General features: G+C 34.9%; 2 protein-coding genes across 8 annotated transcripts; one reads left to right on the plus strand and one right to left on the minus strand.

Moving 5' to 3' along the window:
* Window positions 1-993: 993 nt before the first annotated feature.
* GSL04 (glucan synthase-like 4) lies at window positions 994-22,018 on the plus strand. 7 transcript variants are annotated; one of them, XM_089754781.1, is made up of 41 exons: window positions 994-1,386; window positions 2,149-2,249; window positions 4,265-4,386; window positions 4,510-4,591; window positions 4,703-4,810; window positions 5,029-5,148; window positions 5,330-5,422; window positions 5,511-5,602; window positions 5,979-6,105; window positions 6,735-6,872; window positions 6,942-7,018; window positions 7,133-7,289; window positions 8,288-8,416; window positions 8,488-8,605; window positions 9,054-9,382; window positions 9,786-9,838; window positions 9,930-9,990; window positions 10,837-10,918; window positions 10,996-11,045; window positions 11,424-11,510; window positions 11,579-11,713; window positions 11,804-11,895; window positions 11,980-12,061; window positions 12,139-12,299; window positions 12,503-12,626; window positions 12,735-12,829; window positions 12,921-13,068; window positions 13,371-13,522; window positions 14,288-14,394; window positions 14,480-14,602; window positions 14,702-14,770; window positions 14,957-15,119; window positions 15,214-15,325; window positions 16,258-16,377; window positions 16,453-16,568; window positions 17,801-17,884; window positions 18,343-18,455; window positions 18,541-18,770; window positions 20,243-20,934; window positions 21,026-21,091; window positions 21,352-21,491. In XM_089754781.1, the coding sequence occupies exons 1-40, from the start codon at window positions 1,116-1,118 to the stop codon at window positions 21,081-21,083; spliced, it is 5,373 nt and encodes a 1,790-aa protein (XP_089610907.1). In that variant the 5' UTR covers window positions 994-1,115; the 3' UTR covers window positions 21,084-21,091; window positions 21,352-21,491. The 7 variants fall into 7 exon arrangements, with proteins under 7 accessions (XP_089610907.1, XP_022717419.2, XP_089610906.1 ...); XM_022861684.2 differs by adding an exon at window positions 21,622-22,018 and having other exon boundaries at window positions 1,002-1,386; window positions 20,243-21,091; window positions 21,352-21,537; XM_089754780.1 differs by adding an exon at window positions 21,622-22,018 and having other exon boundaries at window positions 1,002-1,386; window positions 8,291-8,416; window positions 20,243-21,091; window positions 21,352-21,537.
* Window positions 22,019-23,795: 1,777 nt separating this feature from the next.
* LOC149511630 (uncharacterized) lies at window positions 23,796-25,640 on the minus strand. Its single transcript, XM_089754358.1, has 3 exons — window positions 25,368-25,640; window positions 24,112-24,337; window positions 23,796-24,034 (listed from the first exon to the last, which is right to left on the minus strand). Exons 1-3 carry the CDS (start codon window positions 25,638-25,640, stop codon window positions 23,796-23,798), a joined length of 738 nt encoding a protein of 245 aa, XP_089610484.1.
* Between the last annotated feature and the right edge of the window lie 389 nt (window positions 25,641-26,029).

Consider the following 26,029-nt stretch of genomic DNA (forward strand, 5'->3'; position numbering starts at 1 on the left):
TAAATTACAAGACATATGACTATCATATAAGATTATACACAAAAAAAATATATTTACATTGAATTTCTTTTATCAAAGATTTTAATTTTTATATATTTGTATAAAATTTAATAATAAATTCAGTTGACATACATGATCGTCAAATTTTTAAATGTATTGAGTAAATAAAAGTTGAGAGTTTAAGAGAAGATTAAAAATTAAAAAAAATAGTTATTGCTTATAAAATAAATAATTTGTCTTAATTATTTATTTGCATAATGAGTTGGTAGTTTCTGACAAAGATCGCAAACAATCAGACAACCATAAGCAAAGAACGTGTCCAATTTGTTTTCTTTTTCACACTATTAATTTGCATGGAAAAGTAATCAAAAGCTTTTCCATCCTAAAGTTGTTTGACCTTTAGAATCGACTACTTATATTAATTTCTTATTCTGCATATTCCTTAGCCCTACAGCTTAACTTGTTGGAGGCAACTAACATTGGTCCGATGCCCAAAAAATTTATGCAAATCCAAAGAATGTACACCAAAAAAGTAAAAGATTATTTCAGAGTTAAAAATTTAATACAAATCATTCATGAAATTATTTTTAAAAAAATAATAAACATCAAATTTTAAATTTAAACTTTATATATGCAATTGTTCTTTCAAGGAAAAATGCAATTAAGAAAGAAAACCTGAAAAAATAACACATGTTTCTTCTAGTTTTCTTAACGGCTAATGAAGCAAACTCTAAATTTTTATAAATTTTTTAGGTTTTGATCCCTCACTGTTTTCTTTGCTAGTTTGCTTTTCCTTTATAGCATTAAAAAAACCGCCCATGCATCATACTTTCAAAAGACTCGTCTTCTTGTCTGTTCACTTGGTATAAAAAACACTAAAGACTCAAAAAAGCAAAAGCAGAGAGACAGAGAAAAAGCTCTAACACCAAATCACACAAACAAAAATCACAAATCATCTTTCCATTTCCCATCAAAAAGCAAAAACCAAAGCGGAAAACACACCCATTAAGCAAACTCTAAAAAGCAATCACAATGCAAAGCAAAGCCATCAAAATCCCACTTGTTATATACCCTTCACTCCCATTCCTCCTTTCCTTTTCACTGCTACACCAATCATGTCAAATGAGATTGTTCCTGTTGATCCCATCTTTGAAGAAGAACCCAAAACCAACAAAAAACCAATCATTGCCCAAGAAGAAGAAGAAGAAAGTAAGGGAGTTACAAGGTCACTTACTTATGGTGAAAGTAGCAGTAGTGGAAGTGGTGGGTATGTTTCTGAAGTGTTTAACAGTGAAAGACTGCCTCCTACTTTGGCTTCTGAAATTCAAAAGTTTCTTAGAGTTGCTAACATGTTGGAATGGAAAGCTCCTCGTGTTGCTTATCATTGTAAGTCTTTTTTCTTTCTTTCTTTTATTGTTTTTGTGGTTTTCCTGCTTTTTGGTGAATTGGGTTTCAAATAAAAATTCATGTTATAGTTTGCCTGATGAAAAGTTTGGGGTTTGAGGATTGGAAATTCCAGTGATTTATGGGGTTATGGTTTTGATTATTTTGGCTTGAAAAGTGTTGACCAATTGCATATCCTTTATCATTAACTGCTTCAAGAAAGTTAAATAAACACGGAGTTCCTGATCCTTTTTGGATGCGTTTCTATTCTCCAATTTGAGTATGAATTGTCAAAAGTTTTATCCTTTCAATAAAATGGAGTTTAATAGGAAAAATTTTGGGGAATGACAACAAACAAAGGGCTATTAATTGAGCTCTGTAATGGAGGTTGTTGTTTTTCCTGTTGCTGGCTTGTGAAATTTGAGGTTTTAAATTTCAACTTTATTTCTTCTTTTCCTTCATTTTACTACCTTTCGCAGTTTTACCTAATAAAGGAGACTAATTTGAAGCTAACACACCATTGTGATATTGAGAAATTCATATTCTAGACTTGGAGTTCTTGTATGGTTAGTCATGTACTCATTTTAGGCTGTAAATGCTGATTTTTTTTTTTTTTAATTTACTCTTTTAAAAACAACTGTAAAAATCAGTTAGAGAAAATTTTTTTTTGGCTAATTACAATGCTGCTGGGATTCAGCGAAATTCAGTTTGGATTGAAAATATACACAACGCATCCAACACTAATTATGTGGCTTTCTGGGGCAGGTCGCTTTCATGCTTTTGAAATAGCGCATAACATGGACCGCAATTCAACAGGAAGGGGTGTTCGACAGTTTAAAACTTTGCTCCTTGAGCGGCTTGAACGTGTAAGAAATAAGATTGAAGCTTATCATCCACATATAAATTTAAAATTTTCGTTTTAGGTAGTTTTTTTCACATTCATTTAGAGCAGAGGAGCTAAAGCTATTGTTAGTATGTTCAGTCAGTATGCTATCGGATGCCTTGGTTCTCATGTGCATCACTCTTCCTCACTTCCTATGACCTTTTGTACATACAGGTTTTCAACTTCACCATGCCATTCTCTGCACACTCATCCCTGAATTCCTGTTTTTTCCCCAGAATTCTTTTCGGGATAATGCTATTTAGGTCTTTATCCTGCTCAATGTAGTAAATTTTCCTGTTATTAGATCAGATTTTTCATACTTTCTTATTTTTTATTTTCTATTGTTTCATTTGTGAGACAAATGCAATATTGAATGGAGTGTATATGTGTGTGTATGTATATGTGTCAACTAATTTAAATACTGAATGGAGTGTATGTGTGTGCATGTATATATGTGTGGAGACTTGCACCTAACTTGTGAGGTATTGTCCACTTTGACCCGAAAATTTTGTTACAATCTCCACATCTTTAAAGTTTGACGTTCCTGTCAAGCCGAGTCCAACCAAAAGATCAAGATTACACTAGACCACTGTGTAGCACTTAGTGACTCCCACGGCCCCACCATGTAGCACTTGGGAGTCACGGCTCCACCTTATAGCACTTAGTGACTCTCATGGTTGCCGACTGGTGACCGCTCTGATATCATTTGTGGAGACCTGCATCCAATCTGAGAGGTATTACCCGCTTTGACTTGAAAGTTTCACGGTTTTGTCCCACAAAAGGCCCCTCACAGATTTAGATTTAAGTCTCTACATATATATTATTCTTTATCCACACATTTTTCCAATATGGAATTGGGGCGTTACAATATGTCAACTACTTTATTCCCTATTTTACCTATAATTTTACTGCTCTTCTACATGCCATATGTACTCATTACATTTTATACTTTTTTAATTACAGTTTTACTTTCTTGTCCTTGTTTTTTATTCCAGCCTAACCAATTTGCCCCACCTTTAATTAAACTCTTATATTTCTCACCTCATCTTCATACTTCCATTAGAATAGCACAGACATAATAATCTATGTAATCCATTTTGATATTTAATTCTATTATTTAGCTTTCTTAAGTATGTTTACACAATTTATGTTAATCTATCTTGCTATTTCTAGAATTTCTCACCATTTTATTGTGCTATAAATGTAGAAGAAATGTCAATAATCTTGTTTTAGTTAAATGTGTATGCTGTGCTTGCTCCATGGTTGGTCTCTAATTGCTACCATGTAGATAAGCAAGAGAGGAGTGGACAACGTAACTGACTGACTTAATCCTAGAAACCCCTGACTGGAGAAAAGGTCAGGTATTTATGGTGTCATTGAAGTTGGCATCCTCCAATAAGAAGGTGAAGTGTCAATAAAACTCTAACAGCAGAAATTTGTGAATTTGGAGCAACAACATGTTGCCAAGGATAAGGGTTTGTGTATTTGAGCTTTACTGAAAAGGTTAATGGACTAGTCCCTCAGCAGAGCCACCCTAAGGCCACAAGCCAAATCTCTTTAAATCAACCCTTCATGTGAGGTTACTTTAAGATGCTGCTACTAATCCCCAAGTTAGTCTCATACCAAAAATTGGTTATGATAAAATCTTGAGGCCAATTAAGGGCATAAACCTGCTTATGACAGCATGGCCAGGAAACAAAGAAATTGATTAGTGCAAAATAATGGTGATGAGATTTAAATAAATTTAATGAGAAAAATAATGACTAATTCATAATTAAGAGTCAGGTTCATCTACTTTTGCTGCATGATCCTTCTTCAGTTAATATCCATAGATTGCTGCTTCTATAGCATTTCGTTTCAGCATGTTCATTGCATGAATTTCTGTGTGTTTAGTCATTTTCTTTTCCTAGTATATGGCCCTTTGGAATTGTAACCCAGCATTTATTTCTTGCTTTATTTAAGTTATTGTCCCTTGCATGCTCTATGCGATTTTGATAGGATGAGGAAATTACCAAAACAACAAGGCAGGAATCGAGTGACTTACGAGAACTTAAATATGTTTATGATGAAAATAGGAGATATATCACGCAACACACTGGAGCATTTGATTTGGAAAATAGGTAACATGCTTAATTATTTGGATATTCTATTGGCTTTTGTGCTGCTTATTTTGTTTAGAGAGAATATATGTCCTCTACATGAAATTAATTTGTAGCTTTTTTTTTTTTTTTTTTCTGAATTAGTCATGGGGAGAAGTTGATAGATGCATGCAGAATTGCTTCAGTGTTGTACGAAGTATTAAAAACACTTTCAGCTGGTCCTCAGGTTCTATTTTTCTTTACTTATGCTTTAGCCTTCTTACCACAGTATTTTGTACTAGCAGGATTTTGTTACTATACTTGTCATCTTATGATGTATCTCTTTTTTCCTTTGAAGGCCCTTGCTGACAGAGATAGCGTCCAAGATAAACCAGAGTTGTTTGCCTACAATATTCTGCCACTAGACCATGGAGGTATTCAGCAAGCAATTATGAAATTCCCTGAGGTCTGATGCTGCATGATAAACTCTGATATTTTTCTCTCGATATTTTATCTGTAAGAGGCAGTTAGTTGTCACATGATTTCTGAGAAACTTAAGCACGTGTTTCTTCTGCTGTTGAGCCTTTATATTGCTGCAGTTGGAGAAACTGGTCAAATGTGCATTGAATTTTTCTATATCCTTGAATGGAATAGATTTGCTGACAAACTAATGAACTCTTGCAGATTAAAGCTGCTATTTTAGTTGTTCGTAATGTCCGTGGTTTACCCTCAGCCCAAAACTTTCAGAAACGTGGGGCTTTCTTGGATTTGTTTGAATTTCTTCAGTATTCTTTTGGGTTCCAGGTATTCTGAAACATATATATATATATATATATATATATATTCATTTCTCTTTCTGTGACTACACAAAGTAATCTGTCCTGCTAGGCCACATAAAATTTAAAAGTTATGAAGTAGTGCTCTTTGTGCTTCATCTAACACTTTGAAGACTCGCATGAGACTTGTATTATGTGTCTTTTTCCAGAAAGAAAGTGTAGCCAACCAAAGGGAACATCTTGTTCTACTCCTTGCTAATGTCTTCATTCGGCAACCTCAGAAGCAATCATCTGCCTCGAAGGTGTTTTAGCTTCTTTCTTTTGTTTTTTTTTTAATTTTTATTTTGGACTTAGACGTGCTTGAATTTGACATGCATGTTATGATACCAGCCAGTTGATGCAGCTATTGATGAGCTAATGAGAAAGTTTTTCAAAAATTATACAAACTGGTGCAAATTTTTGGGCAGAAAAAGCAATATCAGGTAAGAGAGTGAATTGAATTTCAGATTTTTCTCTTTAATTTTCTATCTTTTAATCTTATGCTGGCAACTGGTGTACTTTTCTTCTGTCTACAAGTATTATCGTTAATCAATTTCTATTCATCTCTTTGCTGTTAATTTCTTCTATCTCCTTGTTGCACTTTTTCTTTTCTGTCATTGCTACCTTTTTTTTTTGTTGGTACATTGCAAAGAAGTCTAAGGAGGCAGAGAGGATCTGAACCTTAGACCTCTACCCTCTTAAGAGGGGTAACCTCTAGGCCAAGCCTAGGTTTCATTACTCCCCTATTCTGAAAATTTTACTGATTTCTTTTTTAATTTTCAGATTTTCATGCAACAACTGTATTATTTGTCATTGCAGGTTGCCTTGTGTCAAACAAGATGCCCAGCAATATAAAATTCTATATATAGGGCTTTATCTTCTTATTTGGGGAGAGGCTGCAAACTTGCGACTTATGCCAGAATGTCTTTGCTATATTTTCCACCATGTAAGTTGAAAAGTCTGGTTCTGTTGATTAATTCCTTATGGCGTAATACGGTCATAGTTTTTAAGTATAGAGAGCATAAACCATGTCTGTGAAAGACTTAGAGATCATTGCAGATGACTTGAAACAGCAGGAGTTTGCGAACAATTGAATATCTCTAGGATTTCTGGAAGAACTATAACCATAAATGGTGTCACTTTATCAACTTCAAAATATGACCATCACATATCTTCTCTTCCTCCTTCAGGGAATTTAAAAAGGAAATTATTAGGAAAGCAAGTTGGTTCTGTAAAAATCTTGACTACTCCTTGCCTTTAGATTTTGGCTGGTTGGTTATTTGCATATGTACTGGAATTTTTTACTTTTGTAAAATCACCTATCCATTCTATATATCTTTTATGTTTATTCCTTTTAAATGATCTGAACCTTAGACCGTTATGGAATAGGATGATATCAGTCATCAGGAGATGATATGACCAACTTGTAAACATGATTTTAGGCTCGTAATAATTGGATGATTTGCATGAGCATTTACGGTCACTAAGTGAACTTCATATAATATGTAAAAGTAGATTTTTGTGTTTTTGCAGTTATTGACAATTTTATGATAACCTGTTGATGCTTTACATCAGATGGCATATGAATTTCATGGTATGTTAACTGGTGCTGTTAGCATGACAACTGGTGATACAGTCATGCCAGCATATGGAGGAGGCCATGAGTCTTTCCTTAGCAATGTGGTTACCCCCATATACAGAGTCGTATATGAGGTATTGCTTAGTTTAGTTCCATCCTTCCGATTTGCTTTAAGTATCTAATATTGTTTTCAAAAACTGAAGGAAGCTGAGAAAAACAAAAGTGGAACGGCTGACCATTCTACATGGAGGAATTATGATGACTTGAATGAGTTTTTCTGGTTAGGTTTTCATTTCTTTTTCTTTTGAATTCAACCTCTGCTTTGGCTTGTCCACCAAATCATTACACGAGAAGTTAAGACATTGGGTAATTATAATTGTCAATATTTCTTCAGGTCTCCTGATTGTTTCCAAATAGGTTGGCCCATGCGTCAGGAACATGATTTTTTCTGCACACAATCTCCTAAGAAGCGCAAGGCTAAGATTTTTAGGACTGCTAGAGAAAAGAGGAAGGAAAAAAGAACTGAAGATGAAGAACAGGGGTTAAATGATGTAAGTGACCGTCACTATGAATGATTATAATATAGTGTATTTACCAAACAAAGATGTGAAAGTATGCTGCTATCCATCTCTACGTGTTAAAATTTGTTTCACAGATTTAGCTGGTGGAAGAAACCAGGGAGCATAGCTTACTGTTGTTATTTGAACTCGTACTTAGCAGATCATTGAATTGGCTTTAAGTCTTTAACCAAGGTCATAAACACAGATATACTAACTGTAACCTGTCCTCTTTTATTGCGTATATTGATGGTATCCCTCAATGTTAGACGTTAGGATTTATACTGTGGAGAACTTCACAAAGAGCCATCATTCGAACTCTTTTTAGATTGAAAAGTTTTCCAAGTAACTTGGAGCTAGTCATTAGTTCGATTATCTTGATGATGTAAAAATGCTTCTTAATCAAATCTGGTTAGAGATGCATTTAGATGCCTCTTACTCAAATATCCTATGCAGGAAGAGAACTGGAAATTCTGACATCAATCTTGGTGCTCTAGATTGTTTTTAGATAATAAATATGTGCATGCAGTCGTGCACATTTACACACACCCATTTACAAGTGTATCCTCATGTGTTTAGAATTTACTACAAAGGCACCAATCTCTTTGAGGATATTCGTTTGGGCCATAAGTTGTAATTGTGACATATTCTTTGTCTTACATAATTAATAGGTATAGGCGAAGAAAGATTTCTCATTGTTTGGTGCAGGAGAAATATCATGAAGATGGCTTCAAATTAGTTGAGCTTTATTGTTCTTGACTTACAATACTCTCTTGTTGTCTCTCTTATCCCTGTCTCCCTCCCTCCTTATCTCTTTCTCTTCCTCTCCTCCTTGTGCAGTTTTAGCAGTTCTTGCACAAAGAGTATGGCGATCATGACGTTATGCTTGAATGCAGAACTAATAAAATTCCCTACCAGCTGCAAGGCCCTATCTAGTCCATATTTGACATATGCCCACCATATATGTCTCTGATGCATCTTTTTTTCTCCAGCAGGTAACTTTGGAGGAGAATCGTGAACCAAAATGGTTAGGGAAGACAAATTTTGTAGAGATCCGTTCCTTTTGGCAAGTTTTTAGGAGCTTTGATAGGATGTGGAGCTTTTTTATACTATCCCTTCAGGTTTGTTTACTGGATGACTGCTACTTGTGATTTATATGCTGGGTTGGTCTACATCTCTGTTTCCTTTTCAGGCAATGATAATTATGGCTTGCCATGATGTTGGATCTCCACTCCAAGTGTTTGAAGCAGTAATATTGGAGGACATTATGAGCGTCTTCATTACATCTGCGATTCTTAAGCTCATACAAGGTATGAGTTAATATAGCTTACTATACATTAGTATTAACAAAGAAATTGCCAGTTCTGAAAAGGACATACAATAGAATATTTCTCTCTCTCTCTCCCCCCTTTATATCACATTCCACCAAATTTCTACTGAAGCAGAGAAGCAACTTAATGATCACGATGTAGTAAATTAATTATTTGTTTTGAGGAAAAATAGATTAAGAATATCATTTCATCGGAGAATTTTCAGGTGTCATGTACATACAAATATATATATATATATATGGACACATACACACATTTACTTACATGCACACACACACACACATACTTGTATATGTTTTTATGTTTGTGTATGTGCCTCTCTTTCTCTCTCTTCTCTCTCTCTCTCTCAAATACATTAATCAGATGTATGCATATGCATGAATATGTACACAAAGAATGTGAATCTTATACAGCTTTGGACTTGCAGCAATTCTTGATATTATCTTCACATGGAAAGCAAGAAATACAATGGAGTTATCTCAAAAAAGGAGACTAGTCCTAAGGCTTGCTTTTGCAGTGATATGGTCCATTGTTCTTCCCGTTGTTTATGCTCATTCTAGGAGGAAATATACTTGTTATTCTGGACAATATGGAAGCTGGCTTGGAGAATGGTGCTATTCCTCCTTTATGGTTGCTGCAGCAATATACCTAATGACTAATGCAGTGGACCTCGTCTTATTTTTCGTTCCTGCTGTTAGCAAGTACATAGAAATCTCAAATTGCCGCATGTGCAGAACTATATCTAGGTGGACACAGGTAAATACTATTAATTTTGTAATTCCTCTTTCTTGTTAAAACTTTGTACTTTTACATCGAATCGTTCATATTCTGTGGTTAGTTAGCAATACCAAAAACAAAAATGAGTTACAATAATAATGCCTACTATTATGGATTCTTCTTTCCTATTATGTAAAATGTGAATAATAAGCTGCTTAAGCCATACCAAACTTTTTGTTTGAAAATCGCTGCAAAGTAAATTCTATAGTTCAGTAAAATGATTATGCTGAATTATTTCTTAAACATGTTAATTTCCTTGTAAATGTCTCAGCATATGGACATATTGATGCTCATAGTTTTGGTGCATTTTCTGATCTTTAACCTTGTTGCTTATTGGTCTTAAACTTGGCAAACATTGCTTAAGTTTCTTTTCGTTTTATAGCCTAGACTATATGTTGGGCGGGGAATGCAAGAGACCCAAATTTCGCTTTTCAAGTATGACCTATGTTCCCATTGTGAAGCTTTGTAAGTATCTGGTTTAAAAAAAATAAAAAACCCTAATGTTTATCTTTTTATTACAATGCAGGTATACATTTTTCTGGATATTAGTGCTGTCAACCAAATTAGTGTTCAGCTATAGTTTTGAGGTGAGCAACAATGTGACTGCTTCATCCTGTGTTACGAAATCATGATACCATGAATTGTAAATATGTGATTTTCATGCAGAACTATTTGGAAATGAATCAATTTTTTTTTTTTTTGTTATAAAGGTTGGGAGATTCTAGACATAAAATGTTACTAAGAATGCAGTAACTGTTTGAGTAGATGGGCACAATCAACATGGGAAGGAACAGTATCTTTCAAAGAGTCACATGTAATTCTATGGTGAAAAGATAATATATAGAATTAAATTCAAAAAGAAAAGCTGCAGAGCTACTTAAAATGCAACATTTTTTTCTGATCACATAATCAAAAAACTATCCATAAGATTCTTTTATATTGTATAAGACTTGTTTAGACTTATATTTCTTATGGCATAACACAAACAAGCTAATCTTTAGGAACTTCTTATGTCATTACATATGTTAACATTATTGCTGGAACTGCTGCTACTGGTGGCTACGAATCAGTAGTTAAAGATTAAAGCTAATACCCTTGTGCCCTGCTAACCAGCACTGTTTCAGTATAGTTAGTCTTCTGCACTTTTCGCACCTTGTCAGTTTGTATTGGCCTAAGACATTTGATTCATTTGTAATTGTTGTAAAATGTCAAATATATTTTTTTTCATTCCAGAATTTGTTTGATGAGATAAAATTAGAAGTAAAGAACAAAAACCATTGGAGAAATCAGTATCTGGTTCAGACAATATGATAGAGCTAAGCATTTTGGTTTGGTACACATGAAAAAGATGTTCTTTCTGAATTTGATTGTGGTTAGACATGTGCATTTGTATTTCTAACTTTTTAATTCTTACTGCTAATCGAACAATGTAGATAAAACCCCTAATAGCACCGACAAGACTAATTATGAAAATTGGTGTGCAAACATACGACTGGCATGAGCTTTTCCCCAAAGGTATTCTTCAATTCTTTGTGCTTTTTTCTTTTAAGAGTTATTTTTGTGTAATAAAAGATATTTGTACTCTCTTCCAGTCAGGAGTAATGCTGGTGCTATTGTGGCTGTGTGGGCGCCTATAATAGTTGTAAGTTTCTGCCAAATGATTAACAACTTTCACTTTAATCTAGTAAGTTTTAACTGGATTGAAACTCATTGCCAATCAATAAACATATTGCATATCTACATGATCAAGACCAGTCATCTTCCTTATCCCACCATTGAAATGAAAAAATTGCACATATTTTCTGACGAATTAAATGAAAAGTAAAAGCAAAGTTAAAATTGCATATTTATTGGAAAGAATTAGTTATTGGACTTAATTACTTTGTTGACATAATTTAAAAGAAAAAGAAAAGTTGAAATTGCAGATTTTAACTAATGAATCAGTTCTTGGATCATAATTACTTTGTTCAATGGTGTTTTTTAATCCTTAGCATTCATAACCATGTCAAAATTATCTCAGGTGTATTTCATGGACACACAGATCTGGTATTCTGTTTATTGTACAGTCTGTGGAGGACTTTATGGCATTTTGCATCATCTTGGTGAGGTATGACACTATGACCTTATTTTCTTTCATAAACTGCATAGCACTAGAATAACTCCACTTTTATGTAGATCCGGACATTAGGAATGCTGAGAAGTAGATTTCACTCTTTGCCTTCTGCATTCAACCTTTGTCTTATCCCACCGCTATCAAAAAAGGGCAAGAATAGTAGAACAAAAAGTTTCTTCCAGAACATATTTTGCAAGGTATGAGATCCTGAACTTCTAATACCATTAATAAATGCATAGAGGGTCTTCTATTCTCCCTCTCCAATCATTAAACTGATCTTTGCTCAGGCGTCGAAAAGTGAAGTTTTAGATCAGAAGTTTGTTCTAGTCTGGAACCAAATTATCAGTGCTTTTAGATCAGAAGACTTGATAAGCAACAGGTTCATTTTTTTTTTTTCTGTTGCTTAAGTTTTCTTCAAGGATATATCCAAATTAATTAACTCAGATATTTCTTTTCATGACAGGGAAATGGATTTAATGATGATACCTACATCAGGGCTATTTCCTGGAATTATTTGTTGGCCTATTTTCCTTCTTGCAAATAAGGTATGACTTTGTATGTAAACATTTGACATTTTCTCTCATAATTGGTGTTCCTCCTTGACATTGCTCTCTCCTATTAGTTTTCAACGGCACTGAGCATTGCAAGAGATTTTGTGGGGAAGGACAAGAAGCTTTATAAAAAGATTCGAAAAGATGAGTTCATGTACTTTGCTTTAAAGGAGTGCTATGAGTCAGTGAAGTACATCCTTGAAATTCTTATTGTTGGTGATCTGGAAAAGAGGTAGGAAGCAACATAAGCAACATCATTTATATATGTATATTCTTTTGTATGACATTCTTGGTGCGGCAAAACAAACTTTCTATCAGAAAATGTTCCAATCTTGTCTTCCTTGGTAGGCAGATAAATTGGAATTATGGATGTCTTCAAGTTCTTCTCACTTTTAGCCTTCCTACTGTTGTTAACCTGTGGTATTTCTTGTTTAGGGTTGTATCCAGCATTGTGAACGAAATTGAACAAAGCATTAAAGAGTCAAGTTTTCTTCAGGATTTCAAGATGAGTGAGCTCCCAGCTCTACAAGGCAAATTTGTTGAGTTGCTTGAATTGCTAGTAAGTGTTAAACTGCTTAAGCTAAATTGAAAACAATTCTTTCTTTTCCTTTTTCCCTAATAAAGCCAGTATTGGGATCTCATAACTTGTTACATGGCATAATATAAGGTTGAGGGAAATGAAAACCAATATGGTAAAGTTGTGGAAGTTCTCCAAGATATCTTTGAGCTTGTAACAAATGATATGATGGCCAATGGTCACAGGTTTCATGCTTGGTCTCTTTTCTTCTACCATTTTCTGGGAGATAAATTATATTGTTTCACCATTCTGAAATTTATCTTTAAATGCATGCAGAATATTGGATTTGATAGAATCCTCACAACAACCAGTGCATGATTTTACTGTTTTCTCTAGAAGGATTGAACCACAGTTATTTGAATCTGCAGCTAGCAAGACTTCTGTCTATTTTCCTTTGCCAGACAATGGCCCTCTGAATGAACAGGTACTGGTCTCCCTCTCTTGGCTTCCTTTTAGTTAGAGGCATTGCCAATTTGCCAGTATCATGCCCGTCTGACAGGATCAACATACTGCTGAATGTGATCGGCAATTCAACAAGATTGGCATCTATATCTTTAACTTATATGCATGCATGGAACAGGTGTGCAGACATGTGCATAGGCACAGACTTGCTCAAAGATGTGCACTCATGCTATGTATTTATTCTATAATAGGCTTGTATACTAATTTATGCACATACTCAACGTATATGATCATGAAAAATATGTTTGAATCTTTGTATGGCAGATTAAGCGTTTGCATTTATTACTTACTGTCAAAGATAAGGCAATGGACATACCTGCAAATTTAGAAGCTCGAAGGCGTATTTCATTCTTTGCTACTTCACTCTTTATGGGTATGCCTAGTGCTCCTGAAGTACGCAGTATGTTGTCTTTCAGGTTGAATTGTTTCTCCTTTCACTATTTTCTATCGGTTAAGAGACTTAGTTTGTATATTTGTTTTCACTGAATTATCTACTTGACTCTGATTGATAATACTCTTTTAATTTTTAGGACTAGGGCAAGGGGAGCCATGATACTTATCATGCAAAATTAATCTAAGTAAATTACATAAACTCAAAACCGGAAACAGGATGTTGATGGATTGTCTATTTAGATAGAGTTTACTTGGATTACTTTATTCAATTTCTTATGTTGCTAAGACTCATATTCAAGTATTGGATCTCTGCATTTGAGACAAGTTTTCAATTCTTCATGAGCTTTTCCTTCGAATTAGAGCGTCATATCAAATTATGCGTGTAAATTTTGAAGCTTCCAATATGTGTTCGACATTAGTTCCTTTGGAAAATTGAAGTTAGAGAAAGATAGTTTAAAATTAATCTCTCTCCAATCATTAACAGTTTCAAGTCCACCACATAGATGTAAGCAGTTCCATATATCCTCATCATTAAGCTTTTCACATTAACTGTACTTATCTTGTGTTACTCTGTTACCATGTTAGCAATCTTTCTACATGAATTTTGGTTGATAATAGCATTCTTTCTGATATTAGTTACTTGCATTAGTATTTTGATGGTAATTTATTGTAATAATCACCATAATGTATGGTATACAACCTTGCTTCATGTAAGTACTAATTCCTTAAGAGGCATATGGTAACTGTGCGTAAATCATATCTGAGCCAACATATTCTGCTTAGTACAGTGTTATAACCCCGCATTACATGGAGGACATCAATTTTTCAATGAAGGAGCTACAATCAAGCAAAGGACAAGTTTCTATCATCTTCTATATGCAAATGATATTTCCAGGTAGTAAAAATATTATCTTTTTTGGTAATTCTTATTGTAAATCCATTTTGATACAGCTCCAAGTGCATAACCTTCATTTTCTTAGATGAGTGGAAGAACTTTTTGGAGCGAATGGGATATCAAAGCTTGAATGAACTAATAGAAGATGGCAAGGAGGAAGAAATTAGAAATTGGGCTTCTTTCCGGGGCCAAACACTAAGCAGAACAGGTGCTTGAAATTTCTTAGTAATATATATTAACTGACTTGCAAGTGAAATGCTTTGTAAAAATGATCATTAATTTCTTTCTGTACCTTTGAATGTGACAGTTAGAGGAATGATGTACTATAGAGAAGCCTTAAAATTACAAGCACTCCTTGAAAAACCTGAGAATAAAGGTCACTGATCCTCAACCTTGTCCACTGCTTTTAGCACCTCTTCTTGTGGTTCAATGTCTAATGCATTATTTTTCTGTATCCCCTAGGATTTCTGACGGCATAAGATTATACTTTAATGAGAATGGTTAAACTAATTAGCTTTCTCTGCCCTCTTTTTCTTCCACATGGCTAATTGTGTTAATCCAGATATTCATGAGGATGCTATTGAAAGAAATAATCCCAAGTTAACTGCTGAATTAGATGCCTTAGCAGACATGAAATTCACGTATGTTATCTCTTGTCAAATGTTTGGATCACAAAATTCTTCTGGAGACCGTCGTGCGGAAGACATTAAGGATTTGATGAGAAGGTGACTTAACAAAATAAACTAAAACTGTATAGATATTGAAGCATAAGAAGTATATTGGAAATCTAAATAACGAAATACAATTGCTGATTTGTAGGTATCCAGCTCTACGCGTTGCATATATTGAAGAGAAAGAAGAAATAGTAGGAGATAAGCATCAAAAGGCTTATTCTTCTATATTGGCAAAAGCTGTTGGCAACTTTGATCAGGTATTACTCAAGTTTCTTAAACATTATAAAGTAGATGGTTTAAGAAATTTCTGTTTCGTTATTTTGAGGGGCCTAACTTGAAGATCATCTTCAACTTTTCTTGGAACCAAAGACCAAAATTATCTTTCTATGAGAGAAATATAGCATACTGATTGCATGTGGAACTCAATAAAAAATCATAACATGAGCAAAAGCTGTAAAGTATTTTATAAATAGCTTTGCACTTTACTAAAAATGATAGTACCTTTTGGTCAGAGTATTTTATTAACATGCTTTGCAAATTTACTTCCATTGAAAATTATGTTCACAATGCTTTCAAAGCAATTTTACTGTCAGAAACCATAGAAGGTTGAGAATATAATTGTACAAATGGATAACAAATATCTCAGGTTTTTGTTTCCAGTTTGTGTTATTTGATATGACGTTGTACAATGACATAAATGTAATGTACTTTTTAATATCAATCAATTTTGATTGTAATCCTATGACCGATGCTAGAAAGAGTAATGCACGTTCAGACTCCTTTTTCTTTATCTCAAGTCTTATAAATTTGATTTTCTTTTTTTTTTTAATGTTTGGAGTTATTACGTTCCTAGTCTAGACATGTCTCACATACAAGGCATGCCAACAAAGGAGTAGTATATAATACAACAGAAAAATCAGGAAAAAGTTGTCCTTTTGAGATTAAAGCTTAGAAGTTATGAAAATGTAAAAATGTAAAATGCCACAACAGTTTATTTACTAGCAAGATCAGATTCAGTAACATTCACAGTATTACATTGAAGGCATACATGTTCATATGTTATATGTATTCTTAAATTAAATGATCATATGGATATCTGGAATGTCACAATTCCTATTAACATGCCACCTTTCTGATCCCTATAGTAAGATGCAGCCTTAAGGCTTATCTGATTAGTATTCATTTACAGGTAATATATCGCATAAAACTTCCTGGTCCACCAATCATTGGTGAAGGGAAACCTGAAAATCAAAATCATGCCATAATCTTCACACGTGGAGAAGCTCTCCAGACAATTGATATGAACCAAGTAGGTCTTGCTCCAGTAGCTGAAAATTTAATGCCTTGCATGCATTTTTAGTCTCATGTGGATTCAATTTTTCAGGACAATTATTTTGAAGAAGCTCTCAAAGTGAGAAATCTTCTGCAAGAATTTCTTCAAAACCATGGTCGGCGCCCTCCCACAATACTTGGCCTAAGGGAGCACATATTCACTGGAAGGTTTAATACTTTGAACCCATAAATGGTGCTCATCTCATGTCTGCATCAGTTAAGATCTTTCAGCTGGGAAACTAACCTATAAAAGCAAAAATAAAAAAGTCTAACCTTAAGGAAAGCATTATTTATTAAGAATCAGTCAGTGGACCTATGTCATTAAATATTAGCTAATGCTTGAAAATTTCTTAAAAGCCCTGCAAGAATGAGAAACAACCTAGCAATGTCAGAGAGCTCATGAACAAATGAGGACAAGTGTAACTCTAAGAAACCAACTTTACAAACACATGGCATCAAAAAAAGAAAAATTAAATTTGACTTAATATAGACTATAGATATTAGCTATTGTTTCTAGTATAAGTGGCTTTATGTTTTACAACTCTTCTAGACAACATCGAATTACAACTTCATCTCGTAAAATGGTTCCTGTGCCCTCAAAATTTTGCATGTTGTATTTGGTTCAAGATTTAATGACAAATGATAAATTTTAATATTTTCTCTATAATAACTAAAAACCATATGACAATCCACTGTGTATGGAGAAAAAAAATAGAAAGATCAGAACAAGATCAGTCTTCAACAAGAAGACAAAAGAGACTGAGAGCTTTGTTCAATCTGATTATTCTGATATGAGAAAAATACAAATATTCATTTTATGATCTAAGACTAATCCCAAAAGCCCCACAAAACTTATATAGATTCTAATTTCAAAGACTGACTAATGTAAATTCCAAGGGAGATTTTCTGTTCATGACATATTCCTCTTTGGCTGCAATCTGGTGTTGCCTTAATACTTGGGTGCTGCATCAAAATTATAAAGAATACTTTTAGGTCTGAAAATTTTAATTTATGAAGTTGGCAAACCTTGCATAATATATCTTAGATATCGTTTTTCCTCTGCCTCCCTAAAAGGAAGAGCATCTTAAAAGAAAGGATCATTGCTGTGGCATAGTTAGCATTGAATCTTAGAATTAATTTCATGTAAACTTTTAATAACCAAATGTGTTGTTACGAACGACACCTAATTTTGCAATCTATATTTCCTTTATAGATTTTCTGGTATCTGCAGTGGAAAGAAATGCCCACAAGGCCATACCTATACATTTATGATGGAATTCTCATGAACACTTATTTGTTATGTTTCATTTTTTGTCTAGGAATCCATCATTTGTGTATGTGAAACTGAAAGCATATGTTTTTCTTTACACTGAAAAACAAAATTTTCTTTCAAACTGCAGTGTTTCTTCTTTAGCATGGTTTATGTCATATCAGGAGACCAGCTTTGTCACCATCGGTCAAAGGCTTCTTGCCAATCCTCTCAGGTAAATTTCTGTTAGCCAATACCACAATCTCAGTAAATTATGGTACTTGTAATGTACTGCATGTATATTGGTCTTGCATCAGTTGTTATCTAACATGCCAGTATTCCATAAATTAGGATCGACAGATTTACCTTTTTTTGGGGAATCTTATATTGGTTTTATGGTATCTATATTTATGATGCCAGGGTATTTGTCTTTCATAAAATACATGGATGGCAGACAGCCCTCTCCCTACCCTTAACATCCATCCACCCTTGCTGAAAGTAGGAGTCAATTCTAAATCAAAGAACTTTACTATCTAAGCTATCAGGCATCTTTCTGATGCCATGTTTTGGTGTTTCTTCATTAATTTGAGTTATGCTAAGGCTCAGATTGTTCTATTCTTTAATTTATCGATATCTACCAATATGACCATTGCTTTAGTCATTCATTTTCCATAAGTTTTACCTTATATACAGGGTACGCTTTCACTATGGGCATCCAGATATATTCGATAGGTTGTTTCACATAACCAGAGGAGGCATAAGCAAAGCATCAAAAACAATCAACTTGAGTGAGGATGTTTTTGCTGGTAGGAATCTGCTACTTCAAATATTATATACTAACCTTTGTCCTAGTTGCTTTACATTTAAAAATATATTTGATACCATGTATAGGATTTAACTCAATCTTGCGACGGGGATGCATCACTTATCATGAGTACCTGCAAGTTGGCAAAGGTCGTGACGTAGGCCTAAATCAAATCTCGAAATTTGAAGCCAAAGTGGCTAATGGCAATAGTGAACAAACTTTAAGTCGTGACATACACCGACTTGGACGTCAATTTGATTTTTTTCGGATGCTATCTTGTTACTTCACAACCATTGGGTTTTACTTCAGTAGCCTGGTAATTCTTTCATACCGAATGAAGTATTTTTGGTATTCAAACTAGAGGTGGCAATCGGGTGTCAAGCCAGGTTCAGATTAGGTCATTTTGGGTTTAGGGTGGGTTTGGGCTTGGGCTTGTCAGGTCGTTTTTTAGATTTCATGAAAGATGCAACAGACTTTAACATGCTTTGAGTTCAGGTCAAGTTTGGGTTCGGGTTTTTCACGTTTGGGTCATTTTGGTTTGGGTTTTCTTGGGTTTGGTTTTTGATTTTTTTTGTCAAATCAAGTTTGGACAGGTTCAGATTCAGGTTTTCTGGGTGGGTTTTCGGGTTTGGGTTTATTTTGCCACCTCTAATTCAAACTAGATAAAATTAATATCTTCTTGATAGTGAAAATCTTTTAAATATAGTTTCTGCTGAATCAAAACCATGAAAGCATCATATTGCTGACTCCTAAAATGTATTTATGTAAAATACAATAGAAACATGGAAGTAAGAATTATATAGGTGAGAACCGAAAAGAAATCAACAAGATGTGTATTAGTTTTACTACTAATTTGTCCTTTCCGTCAGCCAGTTATCTCTAGATCTGGCAGTCGAAGGCATAATGTACGATGTTCATTATCTTACCAGTTGAGCTTTCTTGAGAAGCTTCTCATGCATGACAAAGTACCGATCTCTTGGTATTGCAAATTTGCTATGACGTAGGGATTACTTCTAGAAGATAAGATAGTGATGTCATTTGTCTGAAATGTAGTCACTTGATGTTCTGGAGGGTTTTTTTCTTTTGTTTTTTTGGTAAAGCATGAAGCATAAACACATATTCTGTATATCAACATAATATGATGCATGCATGATGAATATGACAATTCTTGAAAAAGGTAAGATAAATGACATGCAAATGATAAATGGATGCAAATTTGAATGACAAACCGTACACTATTCTAATTGAAATCTTATAATAGATTAATTTCTCAAATAATTCTAATAAATAAGCTAAATTGTAATTCATAATAAATGTACTTTTAATTAAAAACACATTCTTGATATATACTTAGGATTATTTTTATGTCCAATAGGTGTTTAATATGTTTCTAAAAGTATCTAATCAATAATTACTACATGCACCACGAAATCTTTTTTTTTTTTTTTTCTGATTTAAAAAACATAAACCACAAAACTGTATATGTATTTAAATTGTTGGACATTTATTTAAGGAAAAAAAAAAAAACTGGATGAGTGCCATAATCTGATATGGATATGGCTGGGGAAGGCTTGTCCCCTGGAGGTCTCTGAAAATGGTGGGAAATAATCTCTGTGACTCTTAAGCTTTTGGTTCTATTGAAGTAAAAGAGAATGTATTCTGTTTAGTGTTGTGTTCATAAGTCAAACTGTTTGCCTTGTATTTATTACAGTTTATCTCCAACTATGTGATGGTTTTTTTATTTCTGCCCTTCTCATCTTATGCTCTACTTCTGCTGTAAAAACCCAGATTTCAGTACTTGGAATTTATGTGTTCCTCTACGGACAACTATACCTTGTTCTTAGTGGACTGCAAAAGACACTCCTCGTCGAGGCTAGAATGCAAAACATAGAATCATTGGAAACTGCTCTTGCTTCCCAATCATTTATCCAGCTTGGGCTTTTAACCGGCTTACCGATGGTGATGGAGATTGGACTTGAGAAGGGATTTCTTACAGCCCTTAAAGATTTTGTTCTTATGCAACTGCAGCTTGCTGCTGTTTTCTTCACATTTTCCCTTGGAACAAAAACCCATTATTATGGTCGAACAATTATGCATGGGGGAGCAAAATATATACCTACTGGACGTAAGGTTGTGGTGTTTCATGCCAGCTTCACTGAGAACTACAGATTGTATTCAAGAAGCCACTTTGTTAAAGGATTTGAGCTATTGCTCCTGCTAGTTGTTTATGATTTGTTCAGGAGGTCCTACCAGAGCAACATGGCCTATGTTTTAATCACTTACTCTGTTTGGTTCATGACCATAACTTGGTTGTTTGCACCGTTTTTATTTAATCCTTCTGGATTCGATTGGGACAAGATAGTAGATGATTGGAAAGGCTGGAATAAGTGGATCAAGGAGCAAGGGGGTATTGGAATTCAGCAAGATAAGAGTTGGCAGTCTTGGTGGAATGATGAACAAGCTCATCTTCGTCGTTCAGGGTATGGTGCTAGATTGCTTGAAATTCTTCTGTCTATTCGGTTTTTCCTGTATCAATATGGTCTGGTCTATCATCTTGACATCTCCCAACAGAGCAAAAATTTTCTGGTTTATGTGCTGTCCTGGGTTGTTATTCTTGCAGTTTTCCTGACAGTTAAGGTAAATTCATTAGTCATTTCTTTATTTGAAAGTATTTTTTTGCACTTCAACTACACCACACATTATGCAGCTTTGAACTACATGGCACTTTTCAATTGTCACTTTAGCATTCTCACTTGATATCGAGCTTTATTTTGCAAAATCTGATTAACCATGAATTTTCTGCACAAAAGTACTCAGTTAATTTTTCTGTTTAAACCAATATAAAACAGTGAATGATTACCATCCGAATAATAACATGATCTCCACATGATATACAGGCAGTGAACATTGGAAGGCAACTTTTCAGTGCTAATTACCATCTGATGTTTAGGTTCTTTAAGGCATTCCTCTTCCTAAGTGTTTTTGCCATTGTAATCACTCTCTCAGTCATCTGTGAACTGTCTTTGAAGGACGTAATTGTCTGCTGTCTTGCATTTCTGCCAACTGGATGGGGTTTGATACTGGTATGTTTATTTGAGTTTGTTCTCCTCCATCTGTCTCTACTCCCTTCTTTTCCCCTATTCCCTCTGATATTTCGGTTTTTTCAGGTTGCTCAAGCTGTGAGGCCCCTTATTGAAAATACCGGATTCTGGCACCTCACCGAGGTCCTGGCTCAAGCATATGATTATGGAATGGGATCGGTTCTTTTTGCACCAGTTGCTATTTTGGCATGGCTCCCAATCATATCAGCATTCCAAACTCGATTTCTTTTCAACCGGGCTTTCAATAGGCATTTGCAAATCCAACCAATTCTTGCAGGAAAGAAAAAGCAGACATGACATTATAAGCATCCTGGTAATTTATTTGTACAGTCAGAAGTCTGTTTTACAAATTTTCATCGTAAAACAGCAAAACATTTAAAATATATATATTTTTGTAAAGAACACTGATTCATTCGATTACTGGTATAAACAATTAAAAATACAAGTTAGAAATTTTAAGAAACTAACCTGGTAAGCAGCTGTTTCATCTTTTAATCTATCCAGCTCTCATTGGTGAATGAGTCAAGCGACTCAGCTGCTTAGAATTGATATATAATCTTTTTTGTCAAGTGATCACTTGCACATGAAGTTAGCAAATAAAGTTAGGTTTCCAATCAAATGTATTACTAGCGATCATGAAAAATAAAACTCAATCTGAGTTCAACTCAAACTTCAGACCTCAAATTCTCTAATCGAACCGAGCTGCAACACCACAACGTATGTATCAAGTTGGGTTGGTTGGATTTGATTAACATCCTTATTTCACAATCTCTTCTTTCCCTATATTTATTTTTTCGAAAGTCCAAAAAGCAAAAAGCATTAGATCTCCCTTACATCTGTTTTTCATTCTCGTATGACCAAAACCGTGATTTTGCGTTCGCTTCTTCCCTCCATAAAAACCTCTCACCTCCGCATGTTCCCTTCCTTTCCTTCCATTCAATCACCACCAAAATACCAACTCTTAAGGATGAAACTTTTGAGTATATTCTCAAAAACTCAAATCGATCTTCCACCTTTATGTCTTCGTCAAGAACATTATCTTCTGATCCCAAGAGTTATTACCTCAAAAATTTTCATTTCCATTGGAAATTATTATTATCAAAGTGTCCTTTAAATTCAGATTGCATTCTTTTTCTTCGACAACGAAATTCAGATGCAGGGCCCTGCACAATATCATCTCGGAAACCAGGAGAAAGAATTGGAGTGACAGTAGTATTAGTTGCCGGGAAATATATGATATGAGGGTAAACTTTATGCTACCATAAGATATCGTATCCAAAGGGACCATATGATTATATGTAATTATCAGCTGGAGATCGAAGCAATGGTTTCAATCTCTAAGACCATCCGGAGATATATACTGGCCATTACCTGGTGAATTCAATTAATGATGATCGTTTGCTCGTTGGCCATATTGGAGCCAGTGATCCTGATGGAAAATTCTACAAAATTTTCGAGTTTGATGTTTGTACTAAGAAATTCAGCGAAGTGAATGATTTGGGTGCATGGCTGTCCACTCTTTTTATGCCCCAACCATTTTCTTGCAAAGGCTGGAAATTTCGAAACTTGGTTTAAGGCTAACTGCATCTACTATTTCATGTATGGGGAAAGGAATTACTTTGTATACGATTTAGAAACCAGAAATTTGGAGATTATGCCTTGTCAATGCTTTACCAAGATTGAGCATTATAATAGAAGCTTTTTCGTCAAACTGGATGTCTAAAGCATCTTAATTAATCACTAGTTCTTAATTTGTTTTTTTTTTTTTTTTTCTTTTAACTTGTAATTGGAAATGTTAAAGAGCTGTTCTCAGTCCTTAATTCTCTTAAGGATGATATATTTTATCTAGTTCTACGGGTTTAGCTCAATTCCATTTAATAAAATCCTTTTTTCATTTTTGCCAGTAATAAAATCCTGAGTTCACTTTTTTTTTTGGGGGGAAAAATAGCATCATTTCCATTAAATCACTGAATTGTATCACGGGTTACAATGCACGGTAGTTCTTCTGGACATACATTAAACCAATGTCTGGATTCCATGTTTTCCACTGCCATTCTAGCAAGTTTGTGCGCTGCCTTGTTCGGCTCTCTCTGGACATACAAAGCTTTCCATTGCTGAAATGTGGACAATCTGTCTTGGATCTCCATTATCTGATTCCCAATCAAAGATAAGTTGTTTTCTGCTGGTTTTGCAATCTGAGCTATGATTCCTTTAGCGTCCCCCTCTAAAATAATTTCATTTCATCCCTTCTCAGAAGCAAATTCAGCTGCTTTTGATGCGGCTAACCCCTCAATTATGGCTGCTTCCTTTATTCCTGTTATAAGTGCGGATGCCGCACCCAATACCCTCCCCTGGTAGTTTTTAGTAATCAGTCCCACACCTCCAACTCTTCTCTCCAGATTTAATGCTCCATCGAAATTTATTTTTACCTGGTTTTCCCCTGGTGCACTCCATTTGGCTTCAATTCTTATGGCTCTGTCTGAACTTTTTGCATGCACAGATGCAATTTCATGCAGGTATCTGTCAAAAAAAATACGGTTTCTTGGCTTTTCCTACTCTTCCCATTTTTAACACCCTCGTTTCGGTTGAACCATATTGCCCAACACATTACCATAATACGCCTTAGCTTTTCCAGCACTGTGTTGTTTACCATAGTTGTAAACCAATCGATCAGATTTTGCTCTTGAGATTCCAACCCTTTTGCTCCATATCCGGCTTGTGCCCATATCTCCTTCGATGTGCAGCAGTCTTTTATTGCATGTGTGATAGATTCTTCATTCTCCTGGCACCATGGACATACTGCATTTTTCATTATTTTCCTGTGTTACAATCTTGCGTATGTGGGTAGTGCCTCGTGTCCTATTTGTTGGGCTAAAAGCCTCTAATCCAATCACACCAGCGGAAGCGAAATCAAACAATAAATCAAACACACAAGAGACAACAATTTAACGTGGTTCGGTCCAACTGACCTACATCCACGGATGAGAAACAAGATCCACTAGTGGTAGAGAATTACAAACATACATCAAATCATTAACATCACTCAACAATCAATACTCATAAGACACTCTCAATCTCCTCTAGTCCTATAGAGTATTCTCGACCCAAACAAACACAAACCCAAATCTTTGTACACTCTTTCAACATATCCAAACACATACCCATATACTCCCATACATCATACCTATGTGGACCCTCTCAGTCTCCTCTAGTCCACTCACAAACAAACATACAGTCTCCTCTAGTCCACTCACAAACAAACATACACACCCATAAGACGTAGAGCCCCAATACTCTTATGGGGTGTCTATCCCACAAAACCCTACAACTCTTTTACATTTTTTTCTCATACCTAACCCTGTAAAGACTTCACCTATTTATAACCATACAAACTTGCCTATTAAGAATCCCTATCCTCTTAGAATTCTTCTCCTGTAAGTCAAACTTGTCTATTAAGAATCCCTTTCCTTTTAGAATTCTTCTCTTGCAAGTCAAACTTACCTATTAAGAATCTTCTTTCTCTTAGAATTCTTCTTTTGCAAGTCTTCTTGTCTATCAAGCAATATCTGACAAATTTCAAATAAATCTCTAACAAATCTCAAACAAATCTCTTATGAGATTTGAGTCAATATTCCCAACACTATTTTCCATGCTAAAATTTTGATCTTGCTTGACAGGGATAGCTGCCATAATCTGTTCCAGTTGGGACTATTATTGTTCCCTGTTGTTTCCTCCCCCATTCCTTCCAATGAAGCCAGCAAATGATAACCGCTTCGAACTCTATGTTGTCCTTTTTTTTCCAAATGCCATACTTGGATGTCTGGGAATCTACTGTGGCTCACTGGAATTCCTAAAATATCCATAACTGTTTCTGCAGAAAACCTCTCCCTCAACCTATCCTTATCCCGGCTGTTTAGTGGGTTCTTTAGTAGGTCAGCAACATATTCGATAGTTCGATTATAGCCTTCCCTTGGCTTTGGTTTGAAACTGCTTTCCCTTGGAATCCAATTATCTATCCACACCTTGATACTTTGTCCGTTACCCACTCTCCACCTTGTACCTAACTGTAGCACATCCTTTCCCATCTAAATACTCCTCCATGTGAATAAAGGTGCATTCCCCAACTCAGCTTCAAGAAAGGAGGTAGTTGGGAAATACTTGGCCTTGGTAACTTTTACATAAACGATGACCGATTTGTTAAGAGCCTCAGTCCTTGTTTTGCTACCAGTTAAAGCACTACATATCCCTGAAGCCCATTCCTCCAGTCTTCTTTGCGGTGCACATATTGCTCCTTTCTCCATTGACTTCCTCCACCAGAATCTACTGATTATCATGTTGATGTTGTGACATAGGCCTTTCGGGAACAAAAAACAAGACATGGCATAAGAATAAATCGCCTGTAGTATGGATTTTACGAACACCTCCTTCCCACCTAGAGACAACCATTAGTGATTCCATTTCTTTATTTTCCTTT

This window comes from Durio zibethinus, chromosome 25 (genome assembly GCF_047325235.1).
Source record: "Durio zibethinus cultivar Kanyao isolate XHJ-2024 chromosome 25, ASM4732523v1, whole genome shotgun sequence".
Taxonomy (NCBI): domain Eukaryota; kingdom Viridiplantae; phylum Streptophyta; class Magnoliopsida; order Malvales; family Malvaceae; genus Durio; species Durio zibethinus.